The following is a 12805-nucleotide window of genomic DNA, read 5'->3' on the forward strand; positions in this document are numbered from 1 at the left end:
CACTGCGCGCATCCGTTACTTCTGTTGCCCTTGCAATGCACCCCGAATAAAATAAAATGACACTAATAATCCACGAACAGTAATAATGCGTGATGATCTTGAATATGTATTTTAATTTGTGGTCATGAGTTCCTGACCCTTCTACTCTTCCTTTTTCTTTGGCAAAGAGCTCTTTATTTCAAAGTGGGGATGTATTGCCAGGAAATCACTTCGTTACACAGTAGGAAGAATTTTCTTGAATGTTGTTCATTTTTATAATCGAATAAGGTAGTTTATATTCAGAACAGTGTATTCTTGTTATTATTACTATTATTGTTGTTGTTGTTGTTACATAATGATAACGTTTTGGATGGAAAGTTATTCAGTAGTTAAACTGTGCCAACTTTCCATAGATGACAGTATTGTAATGTAGTGTTCTCCCAATGTTCCCAAATGAGCTTTTCGGATCTACTTCTGTGTATAGGCCTGCATCTATGTTATTGTACCATGATGTTATCATAATATTGTTATGTCTGAAGAGATAAGTAAGATTAAAAGTTATATATTTGCCATTTATGTATCTAAAGTCCCTTTGTATTAATATCGTGATAATGATAACAGTCACACTGCAAAGGCTGAAATGAACATGTACTAATCTTTCTGTACTTTCTCTGATCCTCATGAGCCAGATCTGCCAACAATCATACAGTCACACTTTCTTCTCCTCTCATGGCACACAATGACATTCTAGATCTTTTGCTCAGTCTTTTCCAATATGTTTTATTTGTTATTTTGTTGTGCTTGTTCATTCAACTTCTTTCCATATATTATTCTCTTAATCTGTCTCCGGAGATTCAGATTTAGTGATGGGATGCAGACAAGAAGCCCTTGGGTTTATAATGAGAAGGGACTATTGTCTGGGTGGATGTGTGTCGGATTCTGTAGTTGGGCAGATTTGTGCGTTACTCATGCATCCCCAGGCTGCTGTGCAAAAGCAATGTTGTGGCATTGGAGTGGCACTGAGTGCCTGTTCCACTCTGCCACATTGCATGTGTGTGCATGCATGCGTATGATTCATGTGTCATTGAATTTCAGAGTAACGCTTGTTTATTTCTAATGAAAAGAAAAAGAAAAATAGGTGCTGGATGTAAGACAATATGGCTGAAGAAAATGGAGACCATGGTCACACAAACAGCTGAAATACTCTGTGTGTGTGCATGTGTGTTTTATGAATGCATCGGACAGCTTGTGTGTATATTACACATTCATTGTGCAGGCATCGGCCCCGTGGTCCATTCATTACTTTTCCTCTGAAGAAGTCATAATTGGCATAATCCTAGAGCCAAGTTGGATGAATGATGCTCCGTTATGCTCTCATCCCAAGAAGTTTGGCAGGAAGTTTCTGAAGCTGACACTGGCATGTTTGGGTGTCAGTACTGAGAGATGCGAATTTTGAATTATCAGCTTCTTTTTTTTTTTGCCTCTTTCTCTCTCGCTTTTCCTTTTCTCTTTACCTCATAGACAGAAACTGCGGTTCCAGTCTGGGCCTGTAACCTAGCAACCCAAATGGTGTGTCTTGAATAAATCAGACTGTTCCTCTTCTTTCCTCCTCAGGAGTCTTTTAGTTCACCTCCAGGATACAATATCCATGCAACCACCCCACACATGCATGTGAAAACACAGTGTGGTAGAAAGTCAGAGGTTTTATCTTTTTCCTGCTTTATATCAATTACTCCGTTGACCTTTGATCTCTTGTGTTGTTTTATTACACAGCCCTTCTAAATGCATATGAGTTTATGCTCTGTATTGCTTTCAGAGCTAAAACACCAGTGCTTGTTATGCTTTTGAATGTCCTAGAGAATGAGTGTAGCCTTTGTCATCTGGAGTGCGTCCCTCCATTAAGTGGGAGTTATGCATAGCAGAGTTATTTGTGGTTTGCCAGGTGTCCATCTGCACATGCTGCAGCATGGAGCCACATGTCCTATCTCATTCACTGATGGGGCTCTGCCAACTTCGTCACACTCGCAGCTCCATCTGCATCACACAAGACTCAAAATTGAGTGCACAGTCAATTTGATTCTTGACCATCACTGTTGCACTTAAACGCTCCGGAACATCTGAACACATCTTATATTGTCATTAAGAATAAAATGTGGTATAGCCTTAGCTTCATAGTTTTATTAAACAAAGCTCATCAAGTGGAAAAAAAATCTGTCTGTCTTGAATTTCCTGAAAAAACATCTTTAAAAATAACAAACCTTACAATTTAAGGAGGATTAAGTAAGCTATATTTCCATAAAATGAAATATTTATAATGAATGCTATGTGTTTATTTTGTATAACAGTCTATTAGAGACCCTTATTTTGTTCTATGATAAAACAGGAAATCTTAAGTTGCTATACATACAGAGATACCCAGAAGTGCTTCTCTGTATGACCCACTGGATGCTGAGATTTGTGTTACTGTCCATGCTAATTCAACCCAGATAAGAGGAAGACTGGGGAATTGGTTATTGTTGTGTGCCTGTTTGTCTGTGTCTATGTCTATGTGTGTGTGCTTGCCTGGATACCAGCAATATCTGTCTGTCTTAATGATAACACTGGCATTTATTTATCTGGGTAATAGGCAGAAAATTATATCTCAAGTGTTTCCCCCTAATATGACTCATTTATTCCTGAAAATTTATGGATAGTCACTCCAAGGTTACGTGAGGAGAACCCAATCTTCTTGTCCAAGCAGCCACCTTCTCTAATGAAGTCTGGGAAAGCATGCAAATGAGGATTCGGGGGGGGGGGGGGGGGATTTATTGCATACTAATAATCCATGTAGCGCATAATACAAAATAAACAAGTTACTTTCCTTTTTCTCTGTTTTTTCCCTTCTTTGGCTTGTTTTTTTATCTTCAAAGAAAAGCTTGCAGCTAAGGTGTAAACGACATCTAACTACAGTAATCTCATGTAAACTGGCAGAGGCAATGTTGTGAGCAATAGATATTGTCCTAAGCACATCTTCTGGTGAAAAAAGGCCAGTTGTCCCCAGCGCTAATGTTTGAATTCCCTCTGAGCACTAGTTGTCTCTAATAGGCCTGAAAAACGTAGAGCCTGAAAGGATGAATGGCTTTTGTAGAGGCCTCCAAAGTTGGACACAAAGAGAAAGGCAGTGGGTGCAGTGTGTATTTGCCCATGTCGCTGTGTGAGTGTGAGTGTGTGTCTGCGCACTTCTGCGTGCCAGCTCACAAGCCCTTATGGGTTTGATAGAAGGAGCAGGAAGTGGAAGGGAGACAGGAATACTCTGCCATAGCTGTGCCTACCTTCAGGCCATTAAGGCAGAGAGTAGAAGACATAACAAACTGACTTCCATACACAGAACTCCACACATGCAAAGGCACAGTACTGTACATACACTCATGAAATAGAAATGTCTACTGAGAGGCGCCCTAAACAATATATATATTTGAAAGCTCACTGGGGTTTACAAAGAGGTATACAAGCACAAATACACACAGTGTGGCTGTACCACTGAATACATAGAGCAAGTTGCTGTAAAAACACTATGTCCCTTTGTCCACATTTATTTTAAGGATGGGATACTTCTGTCCTGCAGATGCATAGACACTGTGCCTTATTTACAACTAACTTTCCACCAGTTTAGTTATCATATGAACAGCAGGCTAAAATGGAATATTGAAGGATTTGCTGTAGATGTGTCGATGCGTCGTATGATAATACTTTAGACTGCAGTTCATACGCAATTAATTCATTGCATGTAGTTTATGGACCACCCAGTGAAATGCTTGTCAATCACAGCTCATCTGGGAAAGCTGCTCTGGTCTGAAACCTCCGGGAAGTTGCATTGTCAGCAGTTTGGTTTTATTTTCTGTACTTTTTTTGTTTGTACATTTCTTTTTCTCTCTTTTTCTACCCCTCCGTGGGTTTTCTTCATCTCATTCTTTGTCTTTTATTCTGCAATGTTTGCTCTTGGGATACATAACAATGAGGACACAGGCTGTATGAGCAAACAGAATTTCTGGGAGCTTAACGAAATGCAGAAAATGCGCACGGGTTGCACTGCAATAGTTTACCTGCACAGTGATAGAATAACAGGGTAGCATGGATGTGGTGGTTGCCGATGGTGATAATGACAGCTCTGAACATGTTGCAGGTAGTGCTTTTGATTATATAATTATAATGAAGGTGGTGCTTTTCTTCCCCCTCAGGCCTGAGGGCCCCAGTGGTGTGACTGAAAAGATGGACAGGATGAAGATCATCAAGCGGAGGCTGTCCATGTCTCTACGCAGTGCTCGGCCCGTTGATGACTCTCTGTCCGAACTTGCAGAACAGATGGCCTTGGATGAGGCATCCACAGCCAGGGACAATGGTGAGAGATGTGAACGAGTGCCCTCACACATGTACATGCAAACACATTAGCAAGCATTGGCACTCAGACATACAGTATGTGCACAGAGACCTACAGTTAAATTAACAGCCAAAGTTAAAATTTTTGTGACTGAAACGTAGTGTGTTTGTGATGCTCAACTACACTACACTGTGTGCACCTACATACAGTATATACTGGAATTACAGTAACACAGTGTATAGTAGAAGAAACAGACAAACAGCTTATACTGTTCTTATGATAAAGAATAGATGTGTCATCTCCATAACCCTTGTAGGAGTTGCAGAGTCTGACTCCAGCATCTGTTATGCAGATTTTCTTTTCATGCAACTGCAGTTATTAAAGGACACCTGCTCTTGTTTTGCAACATTTCAAGACATTACGACTTCATTTAGAGCTTTTATTCAGTACAAGAAGACCAAGCAATAACTAAATGATGGTGTAGGTGGAGAGGGTTAAAGCAAAGGTCCTTTATGATGGATGAAGGTCATACAGAATTAAGGGAGCAGATCTTTCACTTTTCCTCACTTTATGTCATTCATTTACACTGATGCCCTCTCAGAAATAACACATTTCTTAATGCAAATATCTCATAAACTGTATGTGCCTGTTTAAATGTGTGTTTGTCACTTTTTTTCATGTCCACTACTCTCATAAAGTCATACAGACATGCAAATGCTACACAGAAGCATATTCATGGTAGCTTCATCTGCTTCTATAACCCACTGAAGCCATCCATGTTAACCATCATCATCTTTACCACAATCTTCATCACAATTAACCTAACAATTCAGTTAACCACTCAGTCATCAAGACTGAATGGCAGTGTACGCTGGGAATGTGTGGGAATTCCCAAATCTGTCAGAACTCAGACACACTGTTTGATTCTTCATGTTTTCACATAAGAGATAGAAAATGTCTTTGCTTCTAGAAGAAAGTCTGAAAAACAGTGTCATCCTAAGACACTCTGGGTGCCATCTGCTGGGCATCGTCCGTGACTGCAGGTCCCACTTGGGAAGAATCAGAGACCTCGCACCCAGGCACTATCTTTGTATGTGTTTGTCAGAACATAGGGAGAAAGGAGGGTGTCTCAGCTTTGGCAGATGGTTTTTGTGTCAAACAAAACAACAAAGCTTAAGTGTTCAAATATAGCTGTGTTCTGTTGGCTGCTTGGCAAGGAGCGATGATGCTTGCTTGTTGCTGTCACTACAGCTCCTGGGCTGCAGCATCTATAGCTCTACCCCATTCATTTTTGCTTACTGGCTTCTTTCTCCTTTTCATTCTATTTTTACATCCCTTGCTTTTGTTTTGATAGCTAAACCGATGTCATTTCCAAAGAGTCCAGCTAGCAAGTGAGAGAAGGAGTGGAATGGAGCTAGTGATGAGGAGAGACATTAAACTTTAACCAACTGCTCTACATTACTATCTCCTTCTGTCCTTTTCCCTTGCTGTATCCTCCCCTTCTCCCCCTGGGTGCACAGCATCTCTCTATATAAGTCAAACTGTACAAAAGAGTGGTAGAAAATACTTCTCACATTTTTCTTGCTAATGAGAAGCAATGTCAAGGCTCGTGTTCACTGCAGTTCCTTTCTGTCAGTGTATTACTGGACCAGTTAGCTTGTTTTGCTTAAGTAAAACGGAGAAAAAAGAAACTCGGCTGGTGAATTTACCTTTGCTTGGTGATTTGAGTGAAATTTGAAGAGCAATTTGAAGAGAATTATGTCGTGTGGGCCTCCACCCACACTCTACTAACAGAATTCAATAATTACACATTAATCTGTGTGAAAGAAAGCTGACAGTACATGTATGCTGCATGTAAACGTCCTTAGTTTAGGTGCTTTGCTTTGGAAAAACTCAAGGAGTTTTTGACCTTTAGGTGTTCATTTTCCAAACACAGACAACCAAAAATCTCTTGTAGCCCTTACATCAATGATTATTATTACTCCCATAGCTCGGTGACCTGTCTGCTACAGTGTGTCTGCAAGTTTTATGTGTGCATGTCTGCATTTCTTTCTGCTGCTACTTCACTGTGAGTTCTATGAGTCAACAGATTTTCCACGATGCATGCCTTATGCCTCGTACACTTTCTATTTTCATTTCTGTTTCCGTGCTACAGCGGCTCCTCACATAATTACAGAATGATTACAGCATGATTACAGGAGCTGTGTGCATTTCCAGCCTTTTATCTCTTACTACTACATATTGTACTGTTCCTACATGTTCTGCTACCTTTCTGTGCCTGTCTGTGTGTGACTTTGTGTCATCTTTTTTCTCTTCTTCTCTCATTCCATTTTACAATTCCTGTCATCTTTTTCTCTATTTCACTGTTTTCTTCCTCTCGCCTGAACCCCTTTCTCTTTTCTTTGATCAACCTCTTTCCCTTCTGAGTTTTCTGTTCTCTTTTGCATCCACTGTGGGACTCTCTTTCTCCTTGGCTGTCTGTCTTCATTGTGAATCTCAGAGCCCATGGTGGTGTGCTCTGTACACCCTCCCGCCTCCCATAGCGCTCCCTCCTTCCTGCGTCAATATGCTGGTCATCTGGGCCGCACCGCCCTGCGCAGAGAGCCAGGTGGGGGGCTAGAACGAGACAGAGCCTTCCTGAGCCTGCACAGGACTGGATCTCTGGGTACACACACACACACACACACACACACACACACACACACACACACACACGGAAACCTGTAAGTAAACAAAGAAACATACAAAAGGTGCTGAATATTCATGATTATTCATATTTTATGCTGCTCTGTATGCCACTATAGGCATTTAATTGAATTGCTGACACTGCTGTACAGAGTGCCGTTCATTTTCTTATATTTTGATTCCAAGGAGCGTGACTGTCTTGTAATTTTGAAGTGATCATGAGCGCTAGCTCTCCAGGCTTTTTGGAGGTTTTTAAAATTTTCTTTGCGCATTGGCTGCTTTTTCATTCGTTTATAGCCCAGTCCTTGACCGTGTTCAGAGGAACGGTTTCCTTGTTTCTTTTTTTTCCCTTTTTGGTCTGTTGAGCTATTTAACACTCACACTATACCTGCCTTTTCAAGGAAAAATGCACCAAACTCAAGGATGAACCATTATCGTATCTACAGATAACAGAAATCTTAGCAAAGTTCCAGTTTTAAATTGATAGTAAGCTTTGTTATTAGTAGCCTGTCACAAAAAATATTCACATTTCTTTAGTTGAATCTATAAAAAAATACCAAATATCACAGTTTGACAGGGATAAAATAGTTTTTTTGCACTAGCAAAGAGCTATTTACCCTAAACCTGGCATATTTCAGCATGGTGTGCAGTGTGTCCTTAAAAAAATTTAGGAAACTGGAAAATGAGCCTGCATCAGATTGTCAACCTGTCCGAGGTGTACCCTGCCCCTTGCTCTTTGTTAGCTGGGATGACTAAACTCATAGATTTATGGACACAGAAGAGTACCATCAGATTTTGATTCACAGATGCAATACCATCTCGAAAGCATCTGAATTGCACACACATGCACGTGCACAACATACTAACGGTTTGTGAAGACTTAAAGAAACAAGAAAAATTTGGAAAAGGGGTTCACATTAAAACTCATAAGATCTGTACACACTCTGTTCTGCCTTACATAATGTATCTTCACTTACGTTTGCATCTGTTTCCCGTTTTCCTAGCAAAATATAAAGAAATGAGGGGTGGCTAAATACTTTTGCATAGCACTGTATAAAGTACTTATTATACCAACTGGCTTTTACAGTTACATCATAAGTTCATGTTCAATGATGCACCTGTGTAAAATGATCAGATAACCACAGTGAACATTGCTGCTTTGACAAGTCAGTTTCCTCATTGTTTTCAGTGTCATTCAGTCATGTGTTTTCTGTGTGTTTGATCCTTTTTTGCATGTGAGTGTTGTGAGCATGTGCTTTGTGTACAAGATGCATCTGAGTGTGAACAATATAGAACTTTGTGAAAGAGAACTAGGAAGTAATAAGGGACACCGTGTTCGTGCTTCAATATCGACTGCTTTAAAGATTTAGAAAAAAGAAAGCAAATAAAACACAAATGATACGAAGAGCAAACCGACCAGACAGCTGCCCTGGAAGGCACCAGAAGCATATGCACCTTTTTACCACAACTTCATTAGAAACATTATAACATTCAGTTGTGCATTTGGGTTTGTAAAATTGATTAACTTTATCTACTTTTGCAAAAATGTAGTTAATGCTGAGGTCATATTTAGCAATACAGATGATCCACTAGGATTCTTGTTGCAGCTGTATAATATATAAACCTTGACCCGCACAAAACATCAGGCCAGAGTAATACTGCCACCCTTTGAAATAGTCACGTACTGAACTCGTGTCAGTTTTGCTTCCTATAGGCGAGGCGTGTGTGTGTGAGTGTAAAACAGTGTTTACCGAAACAACTTTTCTATCCTGGCAACACTTACTATGAGGGTGGAGGGATAAAACTCTAATGACCTTAATCCAACATTTACAAACACGCACATATAACACATGCTCACAGCACTCACATGCAATTACTTTTTCCTTCTCTCTACATTATGTAATGTGGTCTGTGGCTATATAGATCCCAGTAATCTCATTTCCCACTGTGGCAGAACGGCTTATATCAGGAGCAGTAGGGCAGAATGTACCGAAGAAAAGAAAGTCTGGGATGGATGGAAAGAAAAGATGAGGATGATCATGCCGGAGATGGGTTTCGAATGAGATAAAGCTTAACAAACTGTGATTTATGAGAGAATGAGAGGTAGAAATGATAAAAGCGTGAGGAGGAATGGTAGGGTTTTTCACATCAGCTCCTTCAGGAGTCACATCAGACTTGTGTTGTGAATACCCTGCGAGATGGAGATAGACCACAACGAGACTCCTTGCATTCACTGAGCTTTAGATGAAGGGAACTCGACTTATAACAGCAGCTTATGGTTTGTTGTAATCCTGTGAGCTGGGAATATGATAACTAGACAATGCTTGAATAAAACTAAAACAATCCTAATGAAAAAACAGATACTGCAACATAGGGGAGGGTTGATAATGTACTATTGCATGGTGCCGTACTTGTATAATAATAATGCTGCTTATTTCCCAATTTGAATATACTGATACTATATTTTTAAAGCTTATATGTCGACATTGACGATATTGTTAAGATAACAGTGCTTTTTTAAAATAGAAACAAACCAAATGTTTCATTTCATTATGAGATTCAGGGATATTTTACATATTTAAAAAAAGCTATCAGTGTTTTCTGGTAGAAAAACTATGCATTGGTTTGTTGACCATCTTACCTTCTTGAGCCCACAAGTTGTTGATCTGGCAGTGACTTCATTGTAGGAAATCCACAGGTGCCACTGAGTGTACAGAAGCTCCTAAAAGGACATAGACTTGACTCAGCCTAGAAAGAAGGCTACTCTATTATTTATGTCTTGATAAGGAATAGTTTAAAATGTTGAGAGGCACTGCGTGTGTCTGTGCGTGTCTGTGTGTGTGTTTCCCACTAGTTGGTCTCGCTGACTCACTGTGTGCCACTCAGCAGTCAGAGCACGTTGCAGCCTTTAATAGAGTGACATGATGATGCAATCTCTTGTTCCTGCGCTAAAGAGATTACCCACCCTTTCACTTTTTCCCTCTGTGTTTGTCCAACTTGCGTTGTATCAGTTTAATTTAATACACTTTTAATTTGTGTAAATGGGCTGTGGGGTTATATGTGTTTGGCCAGGAGTCTTGAGTCCAAAAGGTATTGCAGATTTGTGATATCTGTTGTTATCTGGGCCAACACCCACTCCCAGCACACTGTACTTACAGTCAGGAAAGATGAGCAATGCAGTTTCAGTGTTACTTCTCACCACTACCTCATCTTTTTGTCTTCCTCTCTCTGTCACGCTCTCTCTCTGTCTCTCGCTCGCTCTAATTGTAGTTACATGGTTGGGGATTAGCTGGTCCTCCCGTCTGTTTTTACTGCTGTGCTAAAAGCTGCCTGCTTTTCTCAAAACCTGTCTCAGGCTGCTGTTTTTCAGTACTGTCAAAGAAGTCTCCTCTTGTTCCTTTCCCCCCTTTGTATTTTCTCTTTCCCTCTGCACACATCAAAATACTGTATTTAACCTCCAAATAAGACCAGAATGGTGCAAAAGATAAAAGCTGGCACCTTGTTAAGACCACCCTTATCTCCACCCATACCACGAGAGACCGCGTTGTCTGTGCCAGGGATTTAATGTAATGCATTAATGCTGTATTAATTGCTGTAGTCCTCTGCCTCACTGCATACATGCTCAGCCATCCATTTGCTCACTCCCGGATTGGTTTTAGGAAGAACAATGGAGTGGACTCCTTTTATGTAGTCGGTCTCATAAGCTTTTTATGTGTGTTAGGGTGACTTGCTGTTTGAGAATCTTATGGCTGAGCGAAGGAAGATGTTACTAATGAATGCATGTATTTTTCAGAGCTGCATATATGGGGTGGGGGTAGGGTGTGGGGTTGAGATGTAGCCGGCCAGCATAAACAGAGCTGGTAGCTTACAGTAGGCTCTTTGGTCTTAGTAATTGAATAATGAGATTCCTTAGATGAAGATAAAAGGTTTAGAGGTAATTACTGCAGTCTAAATTCTCCCACCCTGCAGCCTTGAGTGCGCGTCTCTATGTATGCCTGTTCCTGAGGGATGTTGTATGCACTTTGATTTTTACTGTGTTATTTGTCTGCAGGCACATCGTAATATTTATGATTTAAAAAGGAGGTGAAAACAATGCAGAAGCTTAAATGTAGTCAAGAAAATGTAGTTTAAGACAAGGTGGACAAATAAAGTGACAGTAACAGAGACCTGGAGGGAAGTAAAAAGCTTTGTGGAGGTGGCTGCAAAGCAAAACAGAAATCTTCCATGTATACAAGCTGCACTTGTGAATCTAATAAGGCGGGGAAACAGTGATGGCTGGAGGGTTGAGAGCTTTTGTTCTTGATGTTTTGAGCAGCTCATCACAGTACATCGATACCTGTCTGTTAATTTTCTGTAGATGACCTTTACTCTGTACTTAATGATCCCAAATAAGTCACTTTGAATAAGGTAACCTATCCAGATTAAAAAATGCTTTCAGAGCGTGTTAAGAATACGGTATCTCAAAGATCCCAAGATGTTTACAGAGTCTAAAACAATTACAAAGTTTGTTTAAGTCTTTTTAAGCCCATCATTATTGACATGTAGGGTGTGTGAGGCTCTCCACATGAGTGTGTTTGGTTAACTAAGGCTTAGAAGACAAGCCTATCACTGGCCTTGAGGGAGAGGTAGGGTTTTATTTTGCAGTAGTCAAAAATAGGCTTTTGAAGTGTGATGGCAAAACGATGGCATTTAACACCTTATCATGCTGACATTTTGGATGCAGTCATGTTCTCTAAACACTTTTCTAATGTTAGGTGTCATGGGTGTAAGCAAGGTTTTAGAATGTGGTAGGAACTGGAAGACTAAGTCCTACCAATATCCACCGACTGTTGCCTCTAGCAATAATTTGAATCAGAGACAGCATATACAACTGTTTTTATTCGTAATTGTTAACAGGTCTCGTTCTCTGCTATGAATCCCACCTCCGATGCCCAATATTGTTCCACCGTTTTTTTGCGAACACGTGAGAGGCTGTAGGGTTAGGTTTATGCGCAAAGATGCTGAGCAAATTGTATCCTATACCAATTTAGGACGTATTGGTACTGTGCTCTTCAGAGAGTTAATTATATTTCAAGTATTGGTTGAAATAGGAACATTGTCTCTGGACATTTTTGAGCAATTTTCATTTGAAGTGGTAAATTTCATATCCCAAGTCAGGTCTGATTACGAGCATGCTGCTGTTCAACAAGGTTGTGCAACATGAATTTGTCCCTTGTATGAGAGGTCATTGGGGACTTGTACTATAACAGCATCTTTTGAAAGAGGATATTCAGCAGTAATGACCAGGAGTATGTTGCGTCCCAGCATGCTGTCATGTGCCAGGACAGGACGTGGTGTTTTGGTCAAGAGGACATTCTTGCAACTTAAACAAACTTCAACAAAATGACAATCAGGTTTAAGGAGGAGAGCCAGCATGTATCGCAGAGCTACAAGTGCTACGTAAATGGGATTCTCAGGAATTCATCTAAAAACAGCCTTTGCACTAAACGATTTCTGCGGGGTAGACCTTTTGATCGTACCACATAAATGTAACAAATATCAACCCAATGATCCCTCAGCTTGAAGAAAAAATTACTTAATCAGCTCCTAATGCTTTTAGTTCTGTTTCTTAATATTATTTTGAACTTGCTGTTAGTTTGTATAGATGTAATTGTCTGTTTGCTCTCCAGGTGTGTCTAATAGCCAATAGTCAGCATCATGTGAGTTGTATTTGTAACAGTTACTCTGTGTGCAGTGGGATGTGCAGGAAAGAGCGCGTGCTTGCTGTGTCCTGTGTTTCATGTC

At 40.2% G+C, this 12805-nt stretch overlaps 1 protein-coding gene across 5 annotated transcripts in view; it reads left to right on the forward strand.

Annotated features, from left to right (window-relative positions):
• LOC309696891 (cyclin-dependent kinase 17-like) overlaps positions 1-12805 on the forward strand; it is a 51331-nt gene that overhangs the window by 9250 nt on the left and 29276 nt on the right. For 4 of the 5 annotated variants that reach the window (XM_082518398.1, XM_082518397.1, XM_082518395.1 and 1 more), the window contains exons 2-3: positions 4197-4357; positions 6837-7001. In XM_082518398.1, the coding sequence (XP_082374524.1) occupies positions 4228-4357; positions 6837-7001 (295 nt within the window). In that variant the 5' untranslated portion in view covers positions 4197-4227. The remainder of the gene's footprint in view (positions 1-4196; positions 4358-6836; positions 7002-12805) is intronic. The other variant, XM_082518400.1, reaches the window with a different exon arrangement.

The sequence above is a fragment of the Aulonocara stuartgranti genome (genome assembly GCF_965226115.1).
Source record: "Aulonocara stuartgranti genome assembly, chromosome: 20".
Classification (NCBI taxonomy): domain Eukaryota; kingdom Metazoa; phylum Chordata; class Actinopteri; order Cichliformes; family Cichlidae; genus Aulonocara; species Aulonocara stuartgranti.